At 43.2% G+C, this 22,817-nt stretch overlaps 1 protein-coding gene across 1 annotated transcript in view; it reads left to right on the forward strand.

The window, feature by feature from the left end:
* The first annotated feature begins 7,532 nt into the window (after nt 1-7,532).
* Nucleotides 7,533-22,817, forward strand: part of tmem26b (transmembrane protein 26b) — a 41,945-nt gene continuing 26,660 nt past the window's right edge. Inside the window, exon 1 of the mRNA XM_073027249.1 lies at nt 7,533-7,753. Coding sequence (XP_072883350.1) covers nt 7,563-7,753 — 191 coding nt within the window. The 5' untranslated portion in view covers nt 7,533-7,562. The remainder of the gene's footprint in view (nt 7,754-22,817) is intronic.

Here is a 22,817-nt window from a genome sequence, read left to right on the forward strand (position 1 = left end):
TCTACGTCTCTCCGCTTTCTGCAGGGTTCATTCCCTCCACGACTCCCTGGTCCACGCATCCCTCCCCACAGATCTCCCACCTGGCACTAATCCCTGCAAGTGTAAGTGCTATACCTGTCCCTACATCTCCTCTCTTACCATCATTCAGGGCCCCAAACAGTCCTTCCAGGTGAGGCAACACTTCACTTGTGAGTCTGTTGGGGTCATCTATTGCATCCGGTGCGGCCTCCTCTACATCGGTGAGACACAACGCAAATTGGGGGACCGTTTCGTCGAGCACCTCCGCTCTGTCCGCCACAGCAGACAGGATCTCCTAGTTGCCACCCACTTCAATTCTGCTTCACATTCCCCTTCAGATATGTCCATACATGGCCTCCTCTACTGCCATGATAAGGCCAAACTCAGGTTGGAGGAGCAACACCTTATATACCATCCAGGTAGTCTCCAGCCCCTTGGCATGAACATTGAATTCTCCAACTTCCGGTAATTTCCTCCCCCTCCCTTCCCCCATCCCAGTTTCACTCTGCCTCCTCTTCCAGCTGCCTATCACCTCTCTCATGGTTCCGCCTCCTTCTACTACCCATAGTGCTTTCCCCTTGTGTTCCTTCTTCACCTTTCCTGCCTATCCCGTCCCTGCTTCTCCTTCCCCACCCCTTGATCTTCCCCCATACTGTTCTTTCACCTGGCACCTACCGGCCGCCTTCCTACGCTCCCCCCACCTTCTTCATAGGGCCCTTGCCCCCTCCCTCTTCCATCCTGATGAAAGGTCTCGGCTTGAAATGTTGACTGTTCATTTCCATGGATGCTGCCTGACCTGCTGAGTTCCTCCAGTGTGTTGTGCACGTTGCTTTGACCTCAGCATCTGCAGTGTACTTTGCATTGGTGATTTGTTATTGCATCCTTCAGCCTGTACAACACAGGAGCAGGTCCTTTGGAAACGTCCACACCTGCAGAGGAGGCTTCCAAAAATGATAAAGACTAGGACCATAGAGCACAGCCTCAGAACAGAAGGATGTCCCTTGAAAACAGAGATGAGGAGGAATTACTTTAACCAGAGGGTGGTGAATCTGTGGAATTCATTGCCATAGATGATTGTGGAGGCCAAGTCGATGAGTATATTTAAAGTGGAGGTTGATAGGTTCTTGATTAGTAAGGGTGTTAAAGATATACAAGGAGAAGGCAGAAGAATGGGGTTAAGAGGGATAATAAATCAGCTGTGGTGGAGCAGACTTGATGGGTCCAATGGCTGAACTCTGCTCCTATGTCTTATGGTCTCATAGATACCAGTATTTTCCTTCCCACTGTTAGGCTATTGATTCCTATTTTCAATCTACCTATTTTATTTAATAGAAAAATCAGACTGCCACTCTCCAATCCTAGGAACATTTCAAGGGTATATTGTACACAGGATGAATTTAAAAAACCCAGAGTATTTATTATCACTAAAGACTCCACCTTTGGAAGTAGATCATTGGGTCCTTGGGATTTATCATGCTCTACAGGAGAGAAATAGATTGGCTGGTTAAATGGTGGTGTCACAACAACAACCACACACTCAATGTCAGTAAGACCAAGGAATTCATTGTGAACTTCAGGAAGTAGAGGGAACATACACCGATCCTTATCAAGAGGTCAGCAGTGGAAAGGGTGAGAAGTCTCAAGTTCTTGGGTGTCAACATCTCTGAAGATCTATCCTGGCCCAACGTATTGATCAATTGCAAAGAAGCCATGCCAGCAGCCGTATTTCATTAGGAGCTTGAGGAGATGTACAATGTCACCAAATACTCTAGCAAATTTCTACAGATGTATCACAGAGAGCATTCTGACTGGTTGCATTACCCTCTGATATGGAAGGACCTATTGAAACCCTACCTATTGAAACCTTCTACCCTCTGCCATCAGATTTCTGATTGGTTAATGAACCCATGAACACTACTTCACTATTTTTGCTCCCTTTTTGCATTACTTATTTAATTTTTATATATATATTTCTTATTGTAATTTATAGTATATTTTATGTATTGGACTGTACTGCTGCTGCAAAACAACAAATTTCTTGACATACGTCAGTGATAATAAACCTGATTCTGATTCAAAATTCCCGAGTATTATTTGGACTTGTAGATCTGTTCCATTTGTTTCCTGCTTTCACTAAATCCTTAATCACTAATTTATCAACAGTTTTGTGTGATAAAGAATAATTCTATTTCTTTATTCCCATTTAAAATTCTGCTGTCTCTTTGTGTAAGGAGCTCACAGTGTCATAAGTGTGGGGCATAGGTGGACCCAAATGCAGAATACGAACACGTTTTGTAGCGTTAACAAAATAGAGTTCATTAATAATTACAAGGAAAGCTGGGAAGCAAGGATTGTTCAGAGGGAAATAGATAGATAGATAGATAGATAGATAGATAGATAGATAGATAGATAGATAGATAGATAGATACTTTATTCATCCCCATGGGGAAATTCAACTTTTTTCCAATGTCCCATACACTTGTTGTAGCAAAACTAATTACATACAATACTTAACTCAGTAAAAAAAAATATGATATGCATCTAAATCACCATCTCAAAAAGCATTAATAATAGCTTTAAAAAGTTCTTAAGTCCTGGCGGTAGAATTGTAAAGCCTAATGGCATTGGGGAGTATTGACCTCTTCATCCTGTCTGAGGAGCATTGCATCGATAGTAACCTGTCGCTGAAACTGCTTCTCTGTCTCTGGATGGTGCTATGTAGAGGATGTTCAGAGTTATCCATAATTGACCGTAGCCTACTCAGCGCCCTTCGCTCAGCTACCGATGTTAAACTCTCCATTACTTTGCCCACGACAGAGCCCGCCTTCCTTACCAGCTTATTAAGACGTGAGGAGTAATCAAGGAGTAAGCAAAGCAGAAGTGGGAATAAGCGTGGCTGGATTCAGACTCAGACCCAGGACTTAGACTGGGACTCAGGGCCTGGGCTTGGACTTGGTCTTGGAAATCAGGACCTGGACTTGAAACTTGGAACATGGAAGCCAGATTCAAACTCGGAACTCGGAGCCTGGACTTGGAACCCGGAACACAGAACATAGAGCTGGGAATCTTCTTGGGCACAGGACACAGAGCCGGAACTCTGCTTGGACACAGGACACAGAGCCGGGACTCTTCCTTGGACACGGGACACGGAGAGACAGAATTCCCCAACTCAGAGTAGCGGCAAAACGGCCGGACCTACTCAGCAGAGTCGAGAACACGAAGAGACAAAACCACACAATGATAGACACTTCTTTATCTTGACATGAAATGGCTCCCAGTAGTGGCAAGCTCTCGACGTGGACCAGGAACTACAGACAGCGGCTCTTGTCTCACTCCGGCGGGTTAACTTGATGGAGCCGCTTTGGCGAGGTAGCTTAGCGGGCTGGCTTTGGCGAGGAAAGGCAACTTACTGGCACTCGCTTTGGGCAGAAGACTTGACTTGCTCCAGCATGGTGTCTTGCTTCAGTGACTTCTGGTGATGATCTAGCCCTGCGAAGCTGTAAGCCAGACATTATATACAGTTGGTTCAGCTGAGAATCAAGTGCCTTTAATTACAGAGCCCAAGAAACACAGGGAAACAATGAATTAAAGGAAAACAAGGGGTCAACGGTCCCGATCGTGACACAAAGGAAATGTAAAGGGAACCAGGGAATAACAGTGACACACAGCTGTCAGAATCAGATTCAGGTTCTACAGTCATTGACATATGTTGTGAAATTTGTTATTTTGTGGCTGCAGTACAGCACAAGACATAAAAATATTTGTTAAATTGCAGTTTAAAAATATAATAAATAAATAGTACAAAAGATGAATAACAATGTAGCATTTATGGGTTCATGCTCCATTCAGGAATCTGACAGCAGAGGGGAAGAAGTTGTTATTAAAATGTTGACTGTGGGTCTTCAGGCTCCTGTACTTCCTCCCTGAATGTGGTAACACAGAGAGGGCATGTCCTGAATGGCGAGGGTCCTTAATGATGGATGCTGCCTTCTTCAGGCACCAGCTTTCAAAGATGTCTTTCAGTGGTGAGGAGGCTTGTCTCTGCGATGGAACTGGCTGAGTCTACAACCCTCTGCTGCCTCTTGTGATCTTGTGCATTGGAACTGACATACCAGTTGGTGAGATCATAATTCTCTCCACAGTACATATGTAGAAATTGTAAAAAACATACCAAATCTGTTCAAACTCCTCATGAAATATAGCCCTTGGAGTATTTTCTTCATGACTGCAATACTGTGTTGGGCCAGGAGCTGAGATGTTGCCAAGAACTTGAAGCTGCTCACTCTTTCCACTACTGACTCCGTGATGTGAACTGGTATGTGTTGCCCTGACATTCCCTTCCTAATCAATTCCTTGATCTTTCTGACATTAAGTGCAAGGTTGTTGTTGTGGCACTACTCAAGCAGCTGACCTGTCTCACTCCTTTAAGTCTCCTTGTCATGATTTGAGATTCTGCCAACAATTGGCAAATTTATACATGGTGTTTGAGCTGCGTCTAGCCACACAGTCTTGAATGTAGAGAGGAGAGAGTAGTGTACCAAGCACATATCTTTAAGGTGTGTCTGTGTTGACTGCAGCAAGGAGGTGATGTTATTTCTTATTCGAGCAGGCTGTGATCTTCCAATGAGGAAGTCAAGGATCGCGTGGCAGTGGGAGGTACAGAGGCCCAGGTTTTGAAGATTTTTGATCAGTACTGAGAGGATGATGGCATTGAACACTGAACTGTTGCCAATAAACAGGAGCCTGACTTAGGTATTGCTATTTTCCAGATGTTCCAAGGCCGAGTGGAGAACCAGTGAGATTGGTGTGTAAACTATTTGTGGCTGTGGGCAAATTGCAGTGGGGCCAGGTCCTTGCCCAGCCAGGAGTTAATTCTAGCCATGTCCAACCTCTCAAAGCACTTTGTCACAGTAGATGTGAGTGCAACTGGGCAATAGTTGTTGAGACAGCTTACCCTGCTGTTCTTGGGCACTGATGTGATTGATGCTCTTTTGAAGCTTTTGGGAACCTCCAACTGCAGTAGTGTGAGATTAAAGATATTCTTGAACACACCAGCCATTTGGTCAAGGCAGGATTTTAGTGCCCTGCCAGATACACCATCAGGACCTGATGCCTTGCAGGAGTTCACCATCTTGAACGAGAGTGAAAAGGCAAAGATCACAAGGTTACCAAATGCTGTGGAGATTTATTCTCATTTTCAAAGTGCATATACTAGGGGTTCAGCTCTTGTATCTTTAATTTCTTTGGTCTGTGGAGAATGGATAGTTGAAATTTATTTATCACATGTACATTGAAACAGAAGGCAGATGCATCATTTGCAACTAGCCCACCTCAGGATGTGCTGGGGACAGCTCACATATGTCAGCACACAATCTGGCACCAACATAGCATGCTCACCATGTTTGTAGTTCATACAAGCAACAACGAAGAACAACAGAAGCAAGACAACAACAAAACAAGTCCCTTACCCCCTCCCATCCACCCACCCACGCACAGACACAGAACATTCTCTAATCCCAAGACAGGCCATTTTCAGCCTTCAGCCTCCTGTGGATTTGCAGACATTGGACCCTCAACCAATAGTTTGTCATTTTAGGATTTTGTGCTGTAAAGAAATGCATTTTTCTGCAAATTGTGCTTGCTTTTTTAAAAATGCTATCTATTCCATGGTCCACTGCCATACCTTTCCTACCTTTTTAGAGTTAAGACCCTAGTTTCACATCGATTTGAATCACATAGACCTAGTCCAAAATTTCATATTATTATGATCATTCTTCCCCAAGACCTGTAACCCATTCTCTTCCACCACAAAGGTCATGCTCTCTTCTTTCTGTTGCCATCTGGAAGAAGGAGACTTAGGATTCACACCACCAGGTTCAGGAACAGTTATTACCTCTCAACCATCAGGCTCTTGAACCTAAGGGGATAACTTCACTTGCCCCATCATTGAACTGTTCCCATAACCAATGGACTCACCTTCAAGGACTCTTCATCTCATGTTCTCGATATTTATTGCTTATTTATTCACTATTATTATTCTTTCTTTTTTTATTTACACAATTTGTTGAACACCCAGTTGGTGTGGTCTTTCTTTGATTCTACCATGGTTATTCTTCTGTTATGAATTTATTGAGTACGCCCAACAGAAAATGAATCTCAGAGTTGCATATGGTGATTACATATTTACTTTGACCTCATAAATCTCTTATGATTGACTTTTAACATCGTAAATCAACAAGTTGTTTGTTATCTCTCCCCTCTCGCTGTGAAACGGGGACACCTCTTTTTCCCTTATTAGGGACAGAGAGAGCCTGTGGTATGTTGAATTACCGGGTGAACAAGTGGTCTTTGGGGTACTGCAAGTCTGTGTCTTTATTGATGCTTTGCTGCACGCTTGAGTGCTCAGTGGAGGGTGCTGATGCTTTTTTTTGCTGGTGGGAGGTGGGGGATCATTGCTTTGTTGCTGCGTGTGCACGGGAGGGGGAGTTGGCGGGGGCTTTGAGGTTCTACGTTTAACTGTCATTCATTCTTTGACACATTCCTCTGTTTTCATGGATGTCTGCGAAGAAAAAGAATTTCAGGATGTATATTATATACATTTTTCTGACAGTAAATGCACCTATTGAAACCTTTTCCAAACTTTTCTCACCTGCCCATTGCTTCTTTCTGGAGTCTCTCCTCCTTCCCTTTCTTTCATGGTCCACTCTTCTCTCCAATCAGATTCCTCCTTCTTCAGCCCTTTACCTCTTCCACCTATCACCTTCCAGATTCTTACTTTAGCCACTCCCACCCACCCATTTTCCCAATCACCTAGTTTCATTTGTCACCTTCCAGCTTGTACTCCTCCCCCCCCCCCCACGTGTATGTTCTTATTCTGGTGTCTTCCCTCTTCCTTTCCAGTCCTAAGAACTGTTTATTCCCTCCATAGATGCTACCTGACCTGCTGAGTTCCTCCAGAGTTTCCCATGATTACTGCATTATCCTTACTACATGCATCTCTAATTTTCTATGCAACTACTACTTCATGGGCCAGAAATCGTTCTTACTATTTTTTTGCTGTTTGCTATCCCATAGCTTGACCCAAATTCTAAATCGAATCATGAGCTGTTGTGCAAAGATGAATTCTAAACACTACACTAATCACCTCCCCTCCTAGTAGTGTTACTTCACCCTGTCTGTTAGATTTGAGGACTTCAGTGTAGGATTAAGAGGACTGGTCTCTAGAAAAATGAAAGACAATCTTGAGGTAGATTCTGTGAAGAAGTTTCCCCTGTGGTGTAATCTAGAACTGTATAGAATGGTTTCAGAACAAGGGGTGATGGTAGCTAGAATATACTTCCTCTACCAGGTTGTAAATATTTTTGTATCCATTAATCTGTTCACTCCACTATTGGAGACTGAATCTTCAAGCGGGAGGAGTTTAGACTGGATCAGTAGTGTGGGCGGGAAAGCCTGGACCGACAATAAAATCGCCCCTCGTTCACTTCTTTGAGTCAAGATTCAAAGTTGGTCAGTGTCTCGGGTCTGATTTCAGGACCAGGACAATGGCTTGGCACGTATATCTGAGCGCTGTTGTCCCGAGACTCATTTTTATCTTTCACGCCTTTATCGCAGTCTGGCGGGTGAATAAAGTAATGAATGATCCCATGTACTACCTTCTGCTACTTTTGACGTTGCTGATCTTTGTAGAAATGATAGTGACCATCGTTATCCAGAAAGGATCCGATTACAAAGGGTAAGAACGATTCTCAGTTCAACATGTGAATATTTTATTGAAATATTGGGTAAAAGAGCCAATTTCTCTCATTTAACTGCAAGCTTGTAACAAGGAGGTTATTGTTTTTAGGTTAAAAAAAAACACTCAGCTTTTAGTTGATCGGTATCCTGGACTGAAAATTTTAACCGGAAACTCCAGCCGGAGAGTTACTACACCAAAACTTCAGGCACTCGAACGCCTTTTGCATTTTGAATTGACTGAAAATTGCGAAGACAGTTAAAAGTGTGGGCGTTCAAAGTTGATTTGAAGCGACGATCATTTTCTTTAATCGTTACTGCAGAAACCAACAGCGTTTCTGTACGAGGACTCAGTGTACACGGACTTGAGGGCAAAGCAAAAGTGACGGGATTTCACCGCGTTTAATGCTGCAGTTATCCCTTATGTTTTAACACAACGAGAAGTTAACCCCCCCCCCCAAAAAAAAACGAAATCACTCAGCAAGTCAGGCAGCATTTGTGGACAGTTCAGATAGAAGATCCTTGCCAACACTGACATGTAGTAAATCTTTTTATTTCTTCCCATAGATCCTGACCGTTTCCTAAATATGTTCATTTTTATTTTAGTTTTCCGGCAACTGTATTTTTTTGCATTCTCCTACGGGTGAGTGAAGGAATTGCGGATGCATTTGTGTGAAAAGACTTAGCACTTCGCAATACGATGTTAAAAACGACTGTCTCACCCTCATTCCAGATGCCGAGGATACATATTGAAGATGATTTTCATGGACTTTATTTGCATTCTGAAGTATAACTAGAAAACGTATAACTAGAAATTACAAGGAGGATGAGAAGTGACTTGATAGATGATAAAAGGCAAAGATTGAGTGAATAGCCAGAGGTTTTCCCCCCACAGCAGAATGGATACGATGGAGCATAATTTTAAGTGATTGGAAGAAAGTATAGGGGGGATGTCAGCGGTACGCTTTTTAAACAGAGTGGAAACCGTGTGGAACACCGTGCCAGGCGAGCTGGTAGAGGCAAATACATTAGGGATTTAAAGAAACTCTTAGATGGGCACATAGAAGATAGAAAAATAGAGGGCTAGTAGAAAGGACGGGTTAGATTGATCTTAGAGTAGGTAAAATGTCGCCACTGACCTGCGCCTGGACCATATCCCTCCATACACCTCTCATCCATGTTCTTGGCCATCGGATGCTTGATACTTGCCCTAACGACCTGGCAGATGATGATTGCGAGATTTACAGAGTTTACTTGTTTGTTGAAAATAAACAGGCAGTGTAGTGACTGAGAATCTAGCAAATGGAGCTTAACACAGGGAATTGAGAGGTCATAAACAAGAGAAAATCTGCAGATGCTGGAAATCCTAGTAACACACAGAATGCTAGAGGAACTCAGAAAGCCATGGAAGAAAGAAAAAAGGGGGGAGGAACTCCAAAGGGAGGCGATGGGCGGGCAAGGAGATCAGATGAGAGCGGGAAGAACGGTTTGGAAATGGTAAAGGGGGAGTGGGGGTGGTGGTGTTACTTGGGTTTGAGAAATCGATGTTCATGCCATCAGGTTGGGGGCCGCTCAAATCGGAATATAAGGTGTTGTTCCTCCAACCCAAGTGTGGCATCATCACGGCAGTGGAGGAGGCCGTGAATGGACATATCGGAATGGGAATGGGACGTGGAATTAAAATGGGTGGCTACTGGGAGATCTCGCTTGTTCTGTTGGACGGAGCGTAGATGCTCGGCGAACAGGTCTCCCGTTTGGGTAGGATCTCACGATATACAAGAGGCCACACCGGGAGCACCGAACACAGTAAATAACCCTAACAGACTCACAAGTGAAGTATCTCCTCACTTGGAAGGACTGTTTAGGGCCCTGAATGGTTGTGAAGGGGGAGGTGTAGGGGCAGGTGTGGCACTTGTTTCGCTTGCAAGGATAAGTGCCAGGAGGGAGATCTGAAGGGTGGGGGGGGGGGGGGTGGACGAATGGACTAGGGAGTCGCCTAGGGAGCGATCCCTGCGGAAAGCAGAAAATGGAGGGGGATGTGTATGGTGGTGGGATCCCGTTGGAGGTGGCGGAAGTTTCGGAGAATTATGTGCTGGACTCCGAGGCTGGTGGGGTGGTAAGTGAGGACAAGGGGAACCCTATCGCTGGTAGGGTGGCGGGAGGATGGGATAAGAGCAGATGTGATTTAATTGGGAGAGATGCGGTTGAGGGCAGCATTGATGGTGAAGGAAGAGAAGCCCCTTTCTTGGAAAAAGGAGGACATCTCCTTCATTCTAGAATGGAGTCTCATCCTGAGAGCAGATGCGGCAGAGACGGAGGAATTGAGAGAAGGGGATGGCGTTTTTACAAGTAGCGGGGGGCGGGGGGGACGAGGACGAGAGAGTCCGTAGGTTTGTTATAGACATCGGTGGATAAGCTGTTTGCGGAGACAGAGACAGTGAGATTGAGGAAGGGAGGTGTCGAAAATGGACCAGGTGAATTTGAGGGCAGGGTAGAAGTTGGAGGCAAAGTGGATGAAGTCGACGAGTTCAGCATGGGTGCAGGAAGCCCCCCAATGTAGTCGTCCATGTAGTGTAGGAAATTAGATAGATAGATAGATAGATAGATACTTTATTCATCCCCATGGGGAAATTCAACATTTTTTCCAATGTCCCATACACTTGTTGTAGCAAAACTAATTACATACAATACTTAACTCAGTAAAAATATGATATGCATCTAAATCACTCTCTCAAAAAGCATTAATAATAGCTTTTAAAAAGTTCTTAAGTAGTTTACTTAAATACATTAATACAATCCTAGTGACGGGACGGTCACTAGGGTAGGCTTGGAATATAAACTCTTCCACGTAGTTGACAAGCAGGCAGACAAAGCTGGGACCCATGCGAGGGCCCATGGCTACCCCTCTTATTTGAAGGAAGTGGCAGGACCCAAAGAAGAAATTATGTAGAGTGAGGACAAGTTCCGCTCGGCGGAGGAGAGCGGTGGTGGAGGGGAACTGGTTAGATCTGGTGTCCAGAAAAAAAACCAGAGAGCTTTGAGGTCTTCTTGATGGGGGATGGAGATGTACAAAGACTGGACATCCATAATAAAAATAAGATGATGGAGGCCAGGGAACTTGAAATCCTTGTAAAGATCAAGAGCGTGTGAGGTGTCAGGGATGGAGGTAGGAAGGGACTGAACTAGGAAAGGTGAGAGGTCATGCGCTTTGGGAAGAGAGATGAAAAGACAAGCTGTTTTTTTCAACAGGGAGAGACGCTAAGTAAATACAGAACAAAGGATCTAGGATGTTCTAGCAGCTGAATCAGAAAAGGTTAGCAGGCAGGTCCAACAAGAAACATCGAACAGGATGTTGACCTTTATAGCGAAGGGGCTGGAATACAAGAGTTTTACTGCAGCTGTACAAGTTATTGGCGAGGTCACACTTAAAATACTGTGCACAGTTTTGGGCCCTTTACCTATACAAAGAATATAGCTGCATTAGAGGCAGTCCACATGAAATTCAGCAGACTATTTCCTGGGATGTGTGAGTAGCCCATCAAGGGATGCTAAAAAGTTTGAGTTTGTATTCTGTGAAGTTTAGCAGAATGAGGGGTGATCCTGTTCACCAGTGTGAGAATCACAAAGAAGCCCATAAGACATAGGAGCAGAAATAGGTCATTCGACCCATCAAGTCTGCTCTGCCATTCCATCACAGCTGATTTATTATCCCTCTCAACCCCATTCTCCCGCCTTCTCCCCATAACCTTTAACTAATCAAGAACCTATTAACCTCCACTTTAAGTACACCCAATGACTTGGCATCCACAGCTGTCTTTGGCAATGAATTACAGTACAAGGATTCGCTATCCTCTGGCTAAAGAAAGTCCTTCCCTTCTCTGTTCTAAAGGGACATCCTCATATTCCAATGCCAGACCCTCTGGTCTTAAACTCTCCCATTATAGGATATAAGAAGGGGTGACAGGTGGAAAAGATTAGATTGAGAGTTGGCTGTAGACATTTCCTCTCAGAGCATACTGCATTTCTGGAATTTTCTTCTCTTGAGAGTGGTGGAAATCATTAGATACATTTAATGTGGAGATAGATAAATATTTAAACGATCAAGGAATTGTGTGACCAGGAAAACAGCATGAATCATCCATGACCACATTGAATGATAGGTAAACTTGAGAGGCCACTTGACCTCTCTTCTTCTTGCTCCTATGTTCTTGAGAATTCAGTCTCTTTTATAGTTGAGGAAGAGCATTTCCAGCAGTATGTTCTTTTAAAATCTGGCTTCTATTTTCTTGGGTATGGAAACTTGAAGACGCATTCAAAATGAAATTCTTGGGAGTCGGTCTTAGTTGCAGAAAGCCTTTTTGTCTTAAGCTGGAGTCAGACACAGTATTAAAATTAAAGTTATAAAAATTTGGAGTGAAATCAGTAAGCAATTTTTCCACATATACGGCAATAGAAATTAATAACCCTGGACACTGGCAACCAGTTGAAAATTCCAAGAGCAGGTCAACAGGATATTTTTCCTCTTTAAAAATATTAAGGGATGTGGATCATAAGCAGAAAATTGTAAGCTGAAGCAGACACAGCCATGAATATCACCCTGGTCCTCATCCTGAACAAATTTTCCTTTGGTTCCTTTCACTTTCTCCAAACCTGAGGAGTAGCCATGGGTACTCTCATGGGCCTGAGCTGTGCCTGCCTCTTCATCACCTATGTAGAACAGTCTATGTTTGAAGCCTTCCCCGGTTATACTTCCCAACTCTCTCCACTACATTGACAGCTGCACTGGTTCATGCACCCATGCTGAGCTTCATCAATTTTGGCTGTAACTTCCACCCTGCTCTTGAGTTCACTTGGGCCATCTCTGACACCTCCCTCCCCTTTCTTGATCCCCCTGTCTCCATCTCTGGAGACAAACTGTCAACCAACATCTTTTATAAACTACTGATTCCCACAGTTATCAGAACCTCTTCCCACCCTATCTCCTGTAAAAATGCTATTCCCTTTATGCTGTTTCTTCACCTCCATCACATCTGTTCTCAGGATATGGCTTTCCATTCCTCCTTCTTTAGAATGGAGTTACCCTCCCTCTTCTATTGATGTTGCCCTTGCCCGCATCTCCTCCATTTCCTGTACATTCGTACTTACCCCATCTTCCCACTGTCGTAATAGTGAGAGTGTTCTCTTGTCCTTACCTACCACCACATCAGCCTCTGCATGCACCACATTATCCTCCACAACTTCCCCATTTCCAAAGGGACCCCACCACTAAACATATCTTCTCCTCCCCCCCGCCACTTTCTGAAGGGATTGCTCCCTCCATGATTCACTTGTCCATTCAACCCTCCCCACTAATCCCTCTCCAGGCTCTTAACCCTGCAAGTGGCCCAAGTGCTACATCTGCCTGTACGCCTCCTCCATCACCTCCATTGAAGGCCCCAAGCAGTCCTTCCAGTTGAGGCAACACTTCACCTGAGAATCTTCTGGGGGTGTCTATTGTGTCTGGTGCTCCCAATGCGGCCTCCTCTACATCAGTGTGTCCCATTGTAAATTGGGGGTCCGCTTTTTCGAACATCTCCGCACATTCCACACAAGCTGGACTTCCCAGTTGCTATACATCTTAATTCCCATTCCCATTCCCGTTCCGACGTTTCAATCCTCTTGTGTCGAGATGAGGATGGAGGAGCAACACCTTATATTCTGTCTGAGTACCCTCCAACCTGATGGTATGAATATTGATTTCTACTTCTGGTGAACAAAACTCCCCCTCCCGCTATTCCTCACTCTGACCGTTGACTTCTTCTCACCTGCCTATTACTTCCCCCAGGGTCCCCTCCTTCCCTTTCTCCTATTGACTACTCTCTTCACCTGTCATATTTTCTTCTCCAGCCCTTGACCTTTCCCGCCCACCTAGCTTTCACCTACCACCTACTACCTTCCAGCCAGCCTATTTTCCTTCTGCACCCCCCCTCCACATTTAATTCAGGCATCCTCCCCCTTTCTTCTCAGTGCAGAAGAAGGGTCTTGGCCCAAAAAGTGTCTGTTTACTCTTCTCCATAGATGCTACCTGACCTGCTGAGTTTCTTCAGCATTTTGTGTGTTACTTTGGATTTCCAGCATCTACAGATTTTCTCAGGTTCATGAATATCTGATTAGGGTTGTGAGGCTGAATGGCCTACTCGAGTTTCAGTATTTCAGACTTTGTGCTGTTTCTGTATAAAACTTTCTCACATTCTTTGAGCAAGGTTCAAAGAAGAATTTTTGGCTTTCAGAAAAAAAAATGAAATTGATTATTGAAAGCTCTTTTTTAAATTTTGGGACCTGGGTTTTACGAAACAGTGATGCCAGATAGGGATTAAAACCCACAAATAATGAAAAAAAAGCAGTAGTGTATTTCCAAGTAAGAATGTTGCGTAGGACAGGAATTTCAGATAGTGGTATTTCCATTAGAGATGGTAACACTGTCATGTGGGTTTGGGGGTGTTCTTTGCCCAACTGTGAAGCTGGTCCATAGATGCACACTGCACCCAATTTATGCCCTGCATTGTGATGATTCTTCCTTTGACAGTGTTTTTGTCAAAGACCAACTTTAATACTTTGCTTTTGCAAAAAGTTTAGGTTGGAGGTTGGAGCAGTTATTTATTTGACAGTTTGATGATATGCAGTATATGCATTTGGTTACAGCAATTGGATGGAAAGGATAAATAACTTAAGCATTTTAATGCAAAATAGTTGCAGTACTGATGGACATATCATTCAACAATTAGAACACATGCTATTAGCAAATACATTTTTGTTTTAAGCAACACCAGAAGGAAATGTTCTATGAAAGTTGAAAGAGACAATATACAATTTTATGTAAAAATTAACTTTAAAAAATACAGTGTACGAATGAATTAACTAGTGAGGCAATATGTAGAGCAGATGATAAGAAAAACTGAGAGCCTGCTCATGGCATCTGCTCCACCAGACAGTAAAGATTTTTTAAAAAAATGACTTCCTGTCCAGCTGTTAACAATAAACCATATAGTTTCAGAGAATCATACTTTGACCATTGGAACTAGTCAATAAACCACAACAGATCTTTTTTTTTAATGTTAAACACATTGTACCAAAATTGAACAAGTTCCAAAGAAAAAACTATCTCTTGTAGTTTTATTTATAAAATCAATGACCTTCCATCTTACTTCAGATGTAAGGAGGTCATATTCTGAGAACTAAACATCACTTCTTTGAATGTGCAGTGATTTTTCTTTCTATAAGACTGATCAGACTGATTTGTTTCAGATGACTAAATGAGTTATAGGGGATGTAGAGAATGGTGAATCAAAATCAAATCCAGAAGTAGATGAAAATTTACTCTCCCCAAGGGAAGTATTATCAATCATGCGTCAAAGAAGAGAAGGAGAAACTATTTCTTGGCGAGGGGAATGGTGAAGTGTAGAACAAGAATATTAAAATTAGAGCAATCTTACTTAGGAGTTATGTAAGTTGTAATTTGCTATACTTAAAAGTTGTTGAGGATCAAACTGAGTTCAGACTTTTCCTAGCAAAGTTCAAAGTAAAATTTATTATCAGAATCATGTCACTACATACAACCCGGAGATTCTTTTTCATGTGAGCATTCTCAGCGAACATAAATAGTAACTGTAAACTGTAAATAAAAGAGCAAGAAGTAAATTGAATTGAATTAACTTTATTTCTTACATCCTTTACATACACTAGGAGTAAAATTCTTTTATGTTACTTCTCCGTCTAAATGTGTAATGTGCAATTTATAGTAATTTATAATAAATAGTATGTACATCAGAACAGTCAATATAACATAGAAATACACTCAAATCAGTGTGAATTAATCAGTCTGATGGCCTGGTGGAAGAAGCTGTCCTGGAGCCTCTTGGTCCTGGCTTTTATGCTGCGGTACCATTTCCCGGATGACAGCAGCTGGAACAGTTTGAGATTGGGGTGACTCGGGTCCCCAATGATCCTTCAGACCCTTTTTATGCACCTGTCTCTGTAAATATCCTGAATAGTGGGAAGTACAGATACGCTGGGCTGTCCACACCACTCTCTGCAGAGTCCTGCAATTGAGGGAAGTACTGTTCCCATACCATGCAGTGATTCAGCTAGTCAGATGCTTTCAATGGTGCCCCTGTAGAAAGTCCTTAGGATCTGGGGACCCATACCAAACTTCTTCAACTGTTTGAGATGAAGGAGGCGCTGTTGTGCTTTTTCTCATCACATAGCCAGTATATACAGACCACGTGAGATCCTCAGTGTTGTGTATGCCTAGGAACTTAAAGCTGTTCACCCTCTCAACCCCAGATCCATTGATGTCAATAGGGGTTAGCCTGTCTCCATTCCACCTGTAGTCCACAACCAGCTCCCTTGTTTTTGTGACATTGAGGGAGAGGTTATTTTGACACCACTGTGTCAGACAACAAACTGTGACAATGCAAATATAAATAAATAGTAATAAATAATTAGAGCAGGGAATAACAAGATAAAGCAATCTTAAAGTGAGATCATTGGTTGTGGGATCATCTCACTAGAGGAGTGTAGTTATCCCCTTTTGTTCAAGAGTCTGATGGTTGAGGGACGGCAAATGTTCTTGAACCTGGTGGTGTGAATCCAGAGGCACTTGTATTCTTCTACCTGATAGAAGCAGCGAGAAAAGAGCAGGTCAGGGTGGTGAGGATCTTTGATGATGGATGTTGCTCTCCTTCAACCACATTTCAAGTAGTTCAGCTCAATGGTTGGGAGGACTTTACCCATGATGTGCTGACTGAATCCATGACCTTTGGTAGGATTTTCCATTCAAAGGCATTGGTGTTCCCATACCAGGCTGTGAAGCAGACAATCAGACACTTTTCACTACACATCTATAGAAGTTTGTCAAATTTTTGGATGTTATGCTGAATCGCCACAAACTCTTGATGACATAGAGGCACTGTTGTGCTTTCTTTGCATTTACATTTATATGATGGGTCCAGGACGATCGTCTGAGATAGTGCTGTCCCGGACTTCCAAGTTACTGACACTTTTCACCTCTGAACCTCCGATGAGGACTGGCTCATGGACCTCTGGTTTCCCTCTCCTGAAGTTTACAACAGAGTTATATGAACATGAAAAACTTGTACAGATCAGAGAAGAAATTATAGATTATCAGAACAAATCTTGGGGGCCAAATGGCCTTCCCCTAATCCTATCCACAGCACTAGTTGTTTGTCTGAGGTTCCACTTCGTTAATCATACACGAGGGGTGATTGATATGTTCGTGGCCTAAGGTAGAAGGAGATGAGTTATACAGCTCTTGTTACATGTGCAGGTGCAGTTCAACTCTTTGAGCGATTATGCAGAAAGTCTGAAGTTAATAACTCATCTCCTTCTACCTTGGGCCACGAACTTATCAATCACCCCGATGAGTTATTAAATTCAAATTTTCTGCATAATCACTCAAATGTGCTAGGTTTTCTAAAATTGACTCCTTCTACCTTAGGCCACAAACTTATCAATCACCCTTCGTATTTCCTAACTTAAAAAATGCCCAGCTTTCTAACTGTCGGCTTTTGCACCTTGGCAGCAGCTAAGCAGCAACCCCAAATATTTTGCTTTTTTGCTCTCTGTCTAACTTTCTTAGCTTTACCTGCTTGCCTCTCCAGGTTTATACATGATCAAATAGTTAAATAAACTCTGCCAGAAATTGCCATTGAACTTTCATTGAAAAGGGTACTTGGTGTGATTCAGTAACACAATACTTTACAGGAAAGCAGATAAATCATAAAAAAAATAAGAAGCGGACAGAGTGCTTATTATTTTTACATTGATTGGATTGTTTCATTTTTTTTCACGCACACAGGCTCACAGGTTCTTGAGCTTGCCAGTTATTCTAGTGTTTATCAGGACCTCTGATGACTTGTGTGGGCCTACTCATTTAAAGGCTTGGAGTTTGGACCTCGGCCCCTGGCTACGTGCAGGCTGAGACCTTTCTTGCTGCGGCTGGGTCCCACTACTACTTCCACCACTAATCGTCAGCCACCCTGGCTCCCCTCTACTCCTTGTCCCTCCTCTGAACCCCCATCTTCCTTCCACTCACTGAATTATCAAACCCTTCTCTCTTCTCTGACCCTTCCAACCTTCTACCCTTCTACCCTTCCCTAACTCTAGCAACCCCTGCTGTGATTCCACCATCACCTCTCTATAGAGGAGTGTTTTGTCCTCAACAATGACCTTACTTTTGTTGCACAGACCTCAATGAGTTCCATGTCCGTCATGATGTCAAGCTCTTTGCCTGTTGCCTCTGACTCTATCATACTTCTTTGGCAAGGAATTCCCACCTCCCTACCGATAACCCCTTCTTCCACCTTAAACCCTCCTCCACCTTTTGAAGACCCTGCTCTGGTCTTCTGCCCACTCTATACCTAACAGCCTTTGGCACGTCAACCATCCTAACTTTACCACCTCTCTTGCCTATTCCAACCTCAACTTCTCTGAACGCTCTGCCCTCCACTCTCTCTGCATCAATCACAACCTCATGATCAAATCTGCAGACAAGGATAATGCTGTTGCAGTCTGGCAGACTGACCTCTAACTTGCTGAAGTCAGACGGCAGCTCTCGGACACCTTCTCTTACCTCTCAACCATTGAGAAGCATCTAGTCATCTTCTCCCACACCATCAACTGCCTATCTCCTCCAAAGATCTCCCATTTTACAGCCTCCAACCTCATTGTTCTCATATTCCATACTGCCCATATTTTCTTCTTATCCAAGATCCACAAACCTAACTATCACCATAGGCCCATTGCTTCTGTCTGCTTCTGTCCCACTGAGCTTGTGTTTGCCTGTCTCAACTCCATTTTGTCCCCTTTGGTTCAGTCCCTTCCTATCTATATCTGTGACACTTGCCCTCCATCATTTCAGTAGCTTTCAGTTCCCTGATCTGGATTCCTTCTTTTCACTATGTACATCCAGTCCTTATACATTTCTATCCCCCATCTGGAATGTCTTATAAGAATGTAAGAAATCTGGCCCATTGAGCCTGCTCCGCCATTCAATAACATCATGGCTGATCTGGCCATGGACTCATCTCCACCTACCTGTCTTTTTACCATAATCTTTACTTCCCCTACTATGCAAAAATCTATCCAACCTTGTCTTAAATATATTTACTCAGGGAGTATCCACTGCTTCTCAAGTTTCTTAAGAAGTATTAAGAGTCTTAAGGCTCTCCGCTCTTCTTGACAATAGACCTAGCCAGTTCCGCTCCACCACCACCCTCCAATGGCTTACAGACCTGATAATTACCCTCAGTAATTTCTCTTACTGCTCCTCCCACTGTCTCCAAACCAAAGGAGTAACCGTGGGCACTTGCATGGGCTGCAGCATCATCCAATGTCTGCCATAAATTCTGATGTCAAGAAAATAAAATCTGAGAAATGCCAGAAGATAATCATTGGAGAAGATCTAGTAGTAAATGTGTGTCACTATATAGTTAGATTATGGCTGACCTGATGGCTTCTGCCTTGTCCCCAGATAACAAGGCAGTGAACCTTGTTCCCCAATGAATCAAAATCCAAGCATTTTGGCATTGGGTACAATTAATAATTAAGCCCATGCAGTTTTTTGGGGACAAATATTCATAATGATTTGAGAGTGGAATTTCTCTTCCTTAAAAAATTATCACTTATTTTGAATCCTTATCCCTTGTCCCAAAATCCCTCATGAAGAGATAGTTTAGGTAGCATTTTAACCACCTCTGGGTATCAAGCCTTTTCACAATTTAACCATTTTACATGTTTTAACTAGATCACCTCCTGTTCTGCTGAACTCCAGTGCATATACACCTGTCTGCTTAACTTTTCTCATAACACAACCACTCCAGGAATCAACCAAGGAACCCTCTTCTGAACTGCCCATAGTGCTTTGACCAGCGGCCAATCTGGACATTGGGAGTTTGGAGGAGAGGAGTCTTCAATCACGTCCACCGCCCAAGGACAAAAGGCAGGAGGGATTCGCGACAGAGTAATAGAGCTTTGACCAGCGGCCATTCGGTGTTTGGGGTTAATTAATAAGAGCAAATTAAAGGAAGGCAGGGGCAAACACAGCGGCCATCGTCTGAGTGGTTATCTTAAGGCTTTAGCTCTTCAAGGCTTCGGCAAAGAAAGGCTTGACTCAGAGAAAGCCTTCTCTTCTTTATATCTATTCAGAGATATTTTCAGGTAGAGATGACAAGCGGAAAGTACAATGCTCCTCTTCCGGGATGTGGGAGGGCAGGGAGACGGCTAGTGTCCCTGACCACTACACCTGCGAGAAGTGCATCCAGCTACAGCTTCTACCAAACCGTGTTAAGGGAGCTGGAACTGGATGAACTCCGGATCATTTGGGAGGCTGAAGGGGTGATAGAAAGGACATATAGAGAGGTAGTTACACCCAAGATGCAGGAAAGAAAACTGGGTGACAGTCAGGAAGGGGAAAGGGACTAAAGAGCCAGTGCAGAGTCCCCTGTGGCCATCCCCCTCAACAAGAGGTATATCACCTCGGGTACTGTTGGGGAAGCGAGGGGTATGACCCAACAGAAGAAAGTCACAGTGATTGGGTCTCCGTCACTGAGTCTACCTCTGTGATTCATAATGGAATGGGGGCAAAGAGCCCCACTGTGATGATGGGGGTTCATTAGATAGGGGAATGGACAGGAGGATCTGTTTGCTGAGACGAGTTTCCTGGATGGTATGTTGCTTCCCGGGTGTTAGGGTCCAGGATATCTCGGATGAAGTCCTCAGCATTTTTAATTGGGAGGGTGAACAGCCAGAAGTCCTGGTACATGTAAATACCAATGACTTGCGTAGGATGAATGATGAGGTTCTGCTTAGGGAGTTCAGGGAGTTAGGTACTAAGCTAAAGAGCCAGACCTCCAGGGATATAATCTCAGGATTTTTACCCATGCCGTGTGCTTGTGAGGCCAGAACCAGGAAGATTATGTAGTTTAATAACATGTCAAAAGAGTTGGTGTAGGAGAGAGGGCATAAAATTTTTGGATCATTGGGCTCTCTTCCAGGGAAGGTGGGACCTATACTGAAGGGGTTTTCACCTGAACGTGATAATATCCTAGTGGGAAGGTTTCTTAATGCTGCATAGTGGGGTTTAAACTAGAGTTGTAGGGGGATGTTGGTAAGATCTCAGACAAAGTTAGGAATCAAAAAGTTGAGAATGGTGTATCAAAATTGAAAAGGGTGAATGCAGGACTGAAGGTGTTGTATTTGAATGTGTGTAGTATACAGAATAAGGTAGATGAACTTGCAGCACAGTTGCAGATTGGCAAATATAATGTTGTAGGCATCACATAATCATGGCTGAAAGATTGTAGCTGGGAGCTTAATGTCCAAGAAAACGCATTGTTTCAAAAGGATGGGCAGGAAGGCAGAGGGGATGGTGTTGCTCTTTTGGTAAAAAAAAGATATCAAATCTTGAGAAAGGGGTGACATAGGTGAGAAGTTGTTGAATCATTGTGGATAGAGCCAAGGAACTGCAAGGGTAAAAAGACCCTGATGGGAATTGTATACAAACCGCCAAACAGTAGTAAGGGTGTGGTCTACAAATTACAACAGGAGGCAGAAAATGCATTCCAAAGGGTAATGTTACAATCATTATGGGGGATTTCAATATGCATTTAGATTGGGAAAATCATATTGGTGCTGGATTCCAGCAGGGGGCATTCCTAGAGTGCCTAAGAGATGGTTTTTTAGAGCAGCTTGTGGTTGAGCCCCCTTGGGGATCAACTATTCTGGATTGGGTGTTGTGCAATTTACCGAAATTGATTAGAGAGCTCAAGGTAAAAGAACCCTTCTAGAAAGAAATCATAACATGATCAAAATCATCCTGAAATTTGAGAAGGAGAAGCTAAAGTCAGATGGATCAGCATTACAGTGGAGTAAAGGGAATTACAGAGGCATGAGAGAGGAGCTGTCCAGAATTGATTGGAAATGAACACTGGCAGGGATGATGGCAGAACAGCAATGGCTGGAACTTCTGGAAGCAATTCAAAGACCACACAATATATACATCCCTGGAAGAAGAAATATTCTAAAGTAAAGATGACACAACTATGGCTAACAAGAAGTCAAAGCCAACATAAAACCCAAAGAGAAGGCATATAATAGAGCAAAGATTAGTAGGAAGTTAGAGGATTGGGAAGCTTTTAAAAACCAACAGAAGGCAACTGAAAAAGTCATTAAGAAGGTAAAGATGGAATACAAAAGTAAGATAGCCAATAATGTTAAAGAGGAAACTAAAAGTTTCTTCAGATATATAAAGTGTAAAAGAGAGGCAAGAATGGATATCAGACTGCTGGAAAATGCTGCTGGAGAGGTTGTAGTGGAGGACAATGAAATAGCAGACAAACTGAATAAGTATTTTGCATTAGTCTTCATTCTAGAAGATGCTGGCAATATGCCCAAGTTCAAAAGTGTCATGGGGCAAAAGTGTGTGAAGTTGCCATTACCAGGAGAAGGTTATTGGGAAACTGAAAAGTCTGAAGGTAGATAAGTCAGATGGTCTACACCCTAGAGTTCTGAAAGAGGTGGCTGAAGAGATCATAGAGGTATTAGTAATGATCTTTCAAGAATCACTAGATTCTGGAATGGTTCCAGAAGAATGGAAATTGCAAATGTCACTCCACTCTTCAAGAAGGGAGAGAGGCAGAAGAAAGGAAACTATTGGCGAGTTAGTCTGACCTCAGTGGTTGGGAAGATGTTGGAGTCGATTATTAAATATGAGGTATTTAGGATACTTGGAGGCACATGAGAAAATAGGTGGTAGTTAGCATGGTTTCCTTACGGGAAAATCTTGCCTGACAAATCTGTTGGAATTCTTTGAAGAAGTAACAAGCAGGATAGACAAATGAGAATTGGTTGATGTTGTGTACTTGGATTTTCAGAAGGCCCTTACCAAAGTGCCACACCTTGTTAAACAAGCTTAATAAGCTATGCGCCAATGGTATTACAGGAAAGATTCTAGCATGGATAAAGCAGTGGCTGATTGGCTGGAGGCTAAGAGTGGGAGTAAAGGGAGT

The sequence above is a fragment of the Hemitrygon akajei genome, chromosome 23 (assembly GCF_048418815.1).
Source record: "Hemitrygon akajei chromosome 23, sHemAka1.3, whole genome shotgun sequence".
Classification (NCBI taxonomy): Eukaryota; Metazoa; Chordata; class Chondrichthyes; order Myliobatiformes; family Dasyatidae; genus Hemitrygon; species Hemitrygon akajei.